This window comes from Nesoenas mayeri (assembly GCF_963082525.1).
Source record: "Nesoenas mayeri genome assembly, contig: SCAFFOLD_40, whole genome shotgun sequence".
NCBI classification, from domain to species: Eukaryota; Metazoa; Chordata; class Aves; order Columbiformes; family Columbidae; genus Nesoenas; species Nesoenas mayeri.
Window position 1 is genome coordinate 456678 of NW_027660032.1, and position 9024 is coordinate 465701.

Here is a 9024-nt window from a genome sequence, read left to right on the forward strand (position 1 = left end):
AGTTTCATAAAAGATGGTTACAAAGGGCCTGTCATGAACAGGAAATCTCATCATGAGCTCTGGAGGGAGTGAGGAAGGTTATAACAGGCACCAGGAAGAATCAAGAAGCTCAAGGCCTCTTCTGAAGAGCGAGAGGCCCTGAGAAGCCATGGTTGGCCATGTGTGGGTGTGGGAGAGAAGGTAAGGGGATGTGGGGTAGAAAAGGGCTGATGACTTCAGCATATGATCACAGTATCGCAGTATCACAGTATGTTTGGGATTGGAAGGGACCTCAAAAGATCATCTAGTCCAATCCCCCTGCTGGAGCAGGAACGCCCAGGTGAGGTCGCACAGGAACATATCCAGATGGGTCTTGAATGTCTCCAGAGAAGGAGACTCCACAACTCCCCTGGGCAGCCTGTTCCAGTGTCTGTCACCCTTACCGAGAAGAAGTTTTTTCTCAAATTTAAGTGGAACCTCTTGTGTTCCAGCTTGATTCCATTACCCCTTGTCCTATCATTGTTTGCCACCAAGAAGAGCCTGGCTCCATCCTTGTGGCACTCACCCTTTATATATTTATAAACATTAATAAGGTCACCCCTCAGTCTCCTCTTCTCCAAACTAAAGAGCCCCAGCTCCCTCAGCCTTTCCTCACACGTGAGATGCTCCACTCCCTTAATCATCTTTGTTGCCCTACGCTGGACCCTCTCCAGCAGTTCCCTGTCCTTCTTGAACTGAGGGGCCCAGAACTGGACACAATATTCCAGATGAGGTCTCACCAGGGCAGAGTAGAGGGGAAGGAGAACCTCTCTTGATCTACTAAAGACCCCCCTTCTAATACACCCCAGGATGCCATTGACCTCCCTGCCCACAAGGGCACAGTGCTGGCTCAATGATGATGGCTGATGACTTCAGCAAATCCTTACTAGCATGTCTGAGCTGGAAGTGGAATGTGGCTGATATCTGCAGGTGAACGAGGAATAGGAAGAAGATTTTGGAGGGTTATGGAAAGAAGGCAGACTTCTCTTGGACTAATGATATATGGCAGTGACAATTACATCCTGTGGGCATGGCTGTGCCTGGAGATGGGGAACGGCTGCTGCTGGGGTGGCTGTGCTCAGTCATGGCCCATGAGCTGACCCTGCTCTGCTCCTCTCTTACACTGCCCACACTTGGATGGTCCTCAGGAATGATCCATGAGCCTGGAGGATCCATGAACCTCCTGCAGTGATGGGTATGGATCCAAATAGGAGATTCAAGCAAGTGAGGGACTGGGACACTGAGGTGATTGGTGACCATTGCCAGCTGTATGAAAGAAGCTGGATGAGTTGTGAGGAACTCACAGGCATTTCCAACTCCACAGAAAACCAGAGCCTTGCAGTTAAAGCAACAGCACTTGACATAAACACCACCCCCAAAACACAAAACACTCACACTGACCACAGGAAAAGCCTTGAAAAACATTGCAGAAAAATCTACCAGGTCCCAGGGGTCAGGGCTCAGCCATTCTGGTGATAAACAAGCATCAAGGGCTGACATGGCATCAGAGCCACCTCCACATGGCCCTCACCATCTGGAACCAGTGTCTCCAAGTCTTTCCTTCACCAGCCTCCAGGGACAGGGACCTGCACTGGTTGTTTCCTTCACAGCTGTGTCAGTGATGGCCCTTCATGGGGTCCAAACACCCTCAGAACCTGGGGTTTGATTCTGCCTTTCACTTCATTAGAGGTTTGTTCATTCTTTCAGTAGCTGCAGTTCAGAATCATGACAGCAGAGGGCTCACTAACATCTAAAATGCTCTTACAAGCCAAGGTTCTGTGCATCATTTTCCCAAAGGCTTCGAGTTTGGTGTGAATGATTAGGGAGATTTCAGAACTGTTGTCAAACAGAGATCATTTCCATAACAAATAGCAATAAAGCCACATTTCTTATATTTCCGTCCCCCTTCCAATGCCCTCATTTCCAGAACAGCTACTATCAACAATCTCCAGTATATACTGATCTAGAGAATCTCCTGATAAATTCTGAATGTGTCAGAGAAGGGGGTGCTAAAGCATCACTTGAGCAAGGAGACAGGCCAGGACACCTCAAGAGGAGTCACACTCCTCTGGACCAAGAGGTGGGTGTCCCTGGCAATCTCAGGTGCCACAGCACAGTGATGCTTGTGTTCAGGAGCTGGTCAAGTGACCCATCTCCTGTTCTGTAATGGTGTCTGAGTTTGCTCAGGTCACCCCTGACTTGAGTCCCATCCACTGCTGGGTGTTCTCCAGACTCCTGCCTTCAGGAACAATGTCCCAGGAGACCTTGCTGGTGAAGATGGAGGCAAAGAAGCCTTGAACAACCTCAGTCCTGTCTGATTCTGCTCTTAGGAAGTTCAGCAGCAGGCCCATGTTCACCCTGTCTATTCTCTTACTGCAGGTGAAGCTCTGTCAGCTCATCTTGCTGCCCTTCCCGTGCAGGTATCAAGTCGAGGGCAGCTTTGGCATCATCCCCACATCCATGGACAAGGTTTCTAAATTCCTCCTTTGCAGCTTCCCCTGCTCCCACCTCCTGTGTGCTGCCTTTTTGCCCTGGAGCTCCATCAGTGCAGAGGAGCAGCCTCATGAGATAAATGTTTCTGTTCATGGGTACTTGGAGAGATCATTCTTGTGCTTGGAGCAGCCTGTCCTGTAAGGATTATCAGATTTCCTGAGCTACTTCACCCTTCAGATCTACTCCCATGTCTCCACTTTGCCCACCATCCCCCAGTATGTCAAAGTCTTCTCCTCTGGATTCCACCAGCCTGTGCTCTGCTACTGGCCTTCCTCCCTCCCCTCTGGTGCCTGGGACTCCACTGTGTCCTGGTCACAACAGCCAAGGTGGACACTGACGATCACAACCCTCACCAGGGTTTCCTTTTTTTCCAGTTCCAGATCCAGGTGAGAATCACCCTTGTTGGCCCACCAGGCAGACATGTTAAGCAGTTGTCCCAACATCCTCTGGAATGTTGGTATCTCCAGCTTTGCCTGGCCAGTGAATGTCAGGGCAATTACAGTTCCCCATAGGAACCTGCTTATTGACTGGAGACATCCTCAGGTTACTGACAGAAGATCTTTTCCATTTCTTCTCCATGATCAAGGAGTTTGTAACAGCCAACACACTGTTAGCCTGTACTGGGCTTATATGGCAAAGTCTTGGGACTGGGGGTGAGCGTGGCTGTGCTACAGTTGTCACCTCTCTGTGAAGACAACAGGAATTTGACCAAAGTCAGACACAGCCGATTTCAGCTGCTCCAAGATGGATCCACTCCTTGCCCAATCTGAGCCACTCAGTGATGCTGGCAGCACCTCTGGGATATTGTATTTGAGAAAGGGTAAAAAACGCTGCACAACAGCAGGTGGGAGAGAGGAGGGAGGAGATGGGAGAGAAAAGCATTGCAGACACCAAGGTCATATCCCATAGGACCCAAACAGGTCCCTCAGCAGGCCAAATCCTGCTCTCCTGAAATCCTGCTCTTGGCCTTGTTCTCATCTCCCAGGAGCCTCAGCTCCACTTTCCCATCCCTGACTGTTCCATCCTGACCAACTCTTTCTGGTTTGTAAGTGTGAAGTCCCACAGGGCACCTCACCCCACTGACTCCTCAGTCACCCGTGTCAGGAAGATGTTGTCAATGGGTTCCAAACCCTCCTGCATGGCTGGTACCTTGCAGATATTGGGATATCTCAGGTCTGCCATGAGGACACAGCCCTGGAAACATGAGGCTTCTTTCATTTGTCTGAAGGAGGCCTCATCTCTTTCCTCTTCCTCACCAGTGAGTCTGTAGTTGATGTCCAGTCACCACAACACTGCCCATGTTGTTCTGCCCTCTCATGCTGACTCGTCAACGTTCAGCTGACATTGTCTGTCCCCTGGCAGAGTTCCACGTAATCCTACTGCTCTACCATATGAAGGGAAACATCAGAAACTGCAGACATCTGGCATTATGAGTACCAGACACCCAAGACCCACTTTTTCCCCAGGAGATGATATTTATAGTGTCCTCTAACGCCTCATGCTGTTATGTTGGCAGAAACACCGTCATCAGGATAAGTAAACTGTGTGCAAACATTAAAAGCTGAGAAATGAAGCATCAATCAAGGAGGAGTCCAGACCTTGTGAATATCTGGTGGTCGGCCATCAGAAATGTCTGAATTGTGACAAGATGAAATGAGGAGTTCTCAGTGACCCTGAGGAGAAGGGCCTGGGCACTACAAGGTCCCCACAGCAGCCCGTGGTGCACGCTCACCATGAACAAGGCAGTTGCACACGGGGCTGCATGAGGAGGAACGTGGGGACCCAGACACCTGCAGTTCTCATCCCATTCGGTTCAGCACTGATGTGACCCACACACACGGGTGTATGCCAGTGTACGGCTTCCCAGTTTGGAGCAGCAGGGAGGAACTGGAGAGTGCAGGGCTGTGCCAAGGCAGGTTCAGCACCTTGTGCACATGGTGTGGGGTGCTGAGGGACCTGGGCTGCTTTGGCCCAGCAGCGCTGGGGAGGCTGCAGCAGTGCAGGAGTAGCCTGAGAGTGCTTGAAGGGCGGTTTCAGAGGTGGTGGAGGTTTCTGCATAGTGGGAAAGAGCATGAGAAAGAAATAATGGCCCAAAGTGCAGCTGGGGAGGTCCAGGCTGGCCATGAGCAGAAAGGAATGTGATGGAAGGGCAGTGCAGTGGTGGAGCAGGTCAGCAGAGGGAGTCTGCATCAGCCCAAGGCTTTGTGCTTCAAGGAGCAGCTGGGGAGGATGGAGAGATCTCAGCAAAGGAAGGAAGATGCTCAGACAGGAGCAAGGTGGGGCAGCAGGGGGGATGTCTCCAGCCTGCAGAGGCAGAGGTGCAGGGGATGCCACAGCACAGGACAGGCTGTCGTGGAGATGATCACGGGATGGAAAGAGACTGAAAGCCCCACCAGACATGAGCTCCTTCTCCTCTTGGCTGTGGCTATTGCCTGCACCTCTGATGCCTGTGAGGAGACACCTTGTCCTTGCATCACAGGGGCCTCATGGCCTCCTTGTCCCCAACCAGGAACCTGGGAGGTGTGGGACCATAGTCCTGCCCTTGGCCTTGCACAGCCCCACATCACACTGTCCCAGGAAAGGGCCCTGGGCTATGTGAGAGGGACAGGATCTGACTTCCCATGGTACAAGGTCAGGGCTTGGCTTTTGGTTAAAGAAACACAACCAGGTTTCCTCAGCATCAGAAATATCTTTGCTTTTCCTGACCTCCAGTTTTCTTCTCTAACCAAACCTGGATATTGTTTCTCAATAGGTTCCCTCAGTGGGACCGATTAACAGTACAAGAAAATTTGGAGTTTGAATCTAACTTTGACTTCTTGAGAAGTTTCTTCACCTTCCTCCAGGGTCTGAGGTCCATGGACTCAACACCAAACCCACCAGAGGGATCATTAAAGTGCCTTGGGCTGCTCCTGTGGTGCTGAGCTGGGCTGAGCTCCTGGGACACAGGGAGCTCATGGCAGCGGCAGCGCTGCAGAGAGACAGCTCTGCCCAGGAGCAGCTCCTCTGCACACGCAGCAGGGCTGAGGGCTCTGCCTGCAGCACCGTGGGCACAGGAGCCAGGCACAGAGAGGGAAACGCAGTCTGGGCTGGGAGGATGCTGAGAGGTCAGCGGAAACAAAATCTTCTCAGATATGAAGCCTGTGGCTGCAGGGCATTGAATCTGCAAATCTTGGTAGGATCTCAGAAAGCTGTCACACTGCAGAGCCTGCGAGAGATGTAAGTACAGCTCTCAGAGGTTCTCTGATCAGAGGGGAGGATGTGCTGCAGAGCAGAGATTGCCTTCTGCACTGTCAGAGTGACAAGACGTGAATGCTGCGTTCTCCCCAGGGTGGCTGTGGGGTGTAAATGTCAATGTGCAGGCAGGGGTGCCCAGGGCTGTCCTGCAGAGCAGGGTCCCTGCACCGCAGGGCTGTGCTGGACAGGGACTCTGCCGCCTGCCAGGGTCAGCGCTCAGCCTGCCCGGGAGAGTCCAGCAACACTGAGCGCGGAGTGTCCTTGGCTGGGAGGGCAGAACTGAGATCCTGTTCATGTACAATGAGAGCGGTCAGTGGTTTGCAGATGAGCCCTTGGAAACCGTACTGCTCTGCTCTCAGCAGTGTCCAGTTTCTGCTCAGGGGAACATCTGGGGCTGATCCTCCTCCAGCTCAAAGAGGTGGTGGCACAGGGCAGCTGAGACCAGGACTGATGGACAGACCAGCTGTCCCCACTCTGCACTAAGGGACAGTCCCTTTGTCTGTCAGCACCCACAAAGTTTCACTTGCAGTGAAAGGCATTGTTAAGGCATTTTTGCCTTAACAAACAAACAAACAAAACCTTCTCAGCCATGGTGGGGCAGTTAGAATAAAATAAACAGAACAAGATCTCTACAGCTCTGCTCTGCCATTAAGTGAAATGGGAGAGACTGTGCTCAAATGGACTTGGATATCACGAGTTGATAGAATCTGAGACCACCCCATTTCTCTATTTTCCTGTTGCTGTAGGGCAGGACTGAATTCAGTATAGTCCAGAACAAAGATGCCTCTTGCCAATGACACCGCCAGCCAGCACCAACCACAGCTCGTGAAAGGGACCTGAAAAGGGTAAGTCAGTCTAGGGGATTTCCATGAGAACTGGAACACATTTTATTCAGAGAACTCTGCCCTAATTTCTCATTGCCTTTTCCTCATAGGACAGGTCCCCATGCTCAGGAAAAGCAAATGTCCAACAGCAGCTCCATCACCCAATTCCTCCTCCTGCCATTCACAGACACACGGGAGCTGCAGCTCTTGCACTTCTGGCTCTTCCTGGGCATCTACCTGGCTGTCCTCCTGGGCAACGGCCTCATCATCACCACCATAGCCTGGGACCAGCACCTCCACACCCCCATGTACTTCTTCCTGCTCAACCTCGCCCTCCTTGACCTGGGCTCCATCTCTACCACTGTTCCCAAATCCATGGCCAACTCTCTGTGGGATACCAGGGTCATTTCCTATGCAGGATGTGCTACACAACTCTTTCTGTTTGCCTTTTTAGCTTCAGCAGAGTTTTACCTTCTCACCATCATGTCGTACGACCGCTACGTTGCCATCTGCAAACCCCTGCACTACGGGACCCTCCTGGGCAGCAGAGCTTGTGTCCACATGGCAGCAGCTGCCTGGGCCACTGGGTTTCTCACTGCTCTGCTGCACACGGCCAATATATTTTCACTGCCCCTGTGCAAGGGCAATGCCCTGGGCCAGTTCTTCTGTGAAATCCCCCAGATCCTCAAGCTCTCCTGCTCACACTCCTACCTCAGGGAACTTGGGCTTATTGTGGTTAGCGTATTTTTTGACCTCTGGTGTTTTGTGTTCATAATGTTGTCCTATGTGCAGATCTTGAGGGCCGTGCTGAGGATCCCCTCTGAGCAGGGACGGCACAAAGCCTTTTCCACCTGCCTCCCTCACCTGGCCGTGGTCTCCCTGTTCATCAGCACTGCTTCATTTGCCTACCTGAAGCCCCCCTCTACATCCTCCCCATCCCTGGACCTGGTGGTATCTGTTCTGTACTCAGTGGTGCCTCCAGCAGTGAACCCCCTCATCTACAGCATGAGGAACCAGGAGCTCAAGGATGCCCTCTGGAAACTCATATCTTATTGTTTTGTAAAGCAATAAACCACCCATCTGCTTCTACATAGGCGTTTTAATGTAGCTAATTACAGGTCCAGCCTGTCATCTGGATTTTTTGTTATTATTGGTTGTGTTCTTATTGCGATAAAGTTGTCATCCCGTTTCTAATTCACTATTGGCTTTTCTTTTATAACTGTTGGCTGTGCAAAGGAGGAGCCGTGCTCTCCTTCTCTCCAAACAAAATAAAAGGCTCTTTAGTGACTTGTTTATCACTATATCCTTCCTGCAAGCACATTTTTAAAGCTCCAGGGATGGTTCCTGTGTTCATGAGAGGAGGGTAAAAGAGTCTATCCTGGCAGCCCTGCCAGGGAGCAGCAGCGTTTGTTCTTCCAGAGCTGTTCTGGTTCCACTCCACACTCTCCTTCTCATCTCTGATGTTGGTGCAAGGCCTGAGTGCTCTGGCAGCTTGGTCACCGTCCTGCTGTGTGTCAGTGTTGTGGGCGCAGACAGGGACAGGCAGTGGGCACTGCTGTGACAGAGCTGGCCTCACAACAGCCTTTCCAGATAGAAAGGTGATCTCCTCAGGGCAGGGCCTGAAGGTTTAGTTCTTCTTACAAAGATTCTCTCAAGAACATGCCCAAGAAAGTGACCTATATATGAAAAAGTGTACATCTGAACAGTGTATGTGTGCAGGGCTGGAACACAGCAGTGTCCTCTCACAGCCAGGCTCCTGCCAGAGACCTGCAGGACCAGCAGAGCAGGGGCTGGGCTGTACCCCTGTGCACTGGACACCCCATCAAGTTTGCCCCAATCGTCATGGACTAATCCCTCACAACCTTCATTTCCAGCCCGGACCTCTCGCTCCAGTTCAGAGAGGTTCCTTTTCCTCACCTGAATAGACCCTGAATGAGTAGGTCAGATGTCCATGTTTGCATTTTACAGATGAGATGTGAGCGTGAACATCATGTATGTGAGGTGAGATGAACCGAAGTGAGCGCCAATGCTGTCAGATATTCTGGGGTGCCATTTTGCACCTGGGACACGTCAACCCTGTCTGTACATACAGACTGGGAGATGAGATGCTGAAGAGCAGCTCTGCAGAGAGGGATCTGAGGGTCTGGTCAACAGCAAGTTGAACATGAGCCACCAGTGTCCCTGGAGCCAAGAGAGACCATGTCCTGGGTGCACCCAGCACAGCACAGCCAGCCGGGCAGGGAGGGGATTGTCCCGCTCTGCTCTGTGCTGGGGCGGCCTCACCTGCAGCATTCACTGCGTGCAGGGCTGGGGACACAGGATAAAAGGAGATAAAGCTACTGGAGAGTGCTCAAAAGAAGCTATGAAGTTGGTGAAGGGTTTGGAGGAAAAGCTGTATTAGGAGCAGCTGAAGTCCCTGGGTTTGTTCAGCCTGGAGAAGATGTGACTGAGGGCA

At 51.7% G+C, this 9024-nt stretch overlaps 1 protein-coding gene across 1 annotated transcript in view; it reads left to right on the top strand.

The window, feature by feature from the left end:
* LOC308052339 (olfactory receptor 14A16-like) overlaps positions 1 to 7640 on the top strand; it is a gene marked incomplete at both ends in the record, with an annotated part of 65719 nt that extends 58079 nt beyond the window's left edge. The window contains one exon of the mRNA XM_080364426.1: positions 7460 to 7640. Within this exon, the coding sequence (XP_080220552.1) occupies positions 7460 to 7640 (181 nt within the window). The remainder of the gene's footprint in view (positions 1 to 7459) is intronic.
* Positions 7641 to 9024: the final 1384 nt, after the last annotated feature.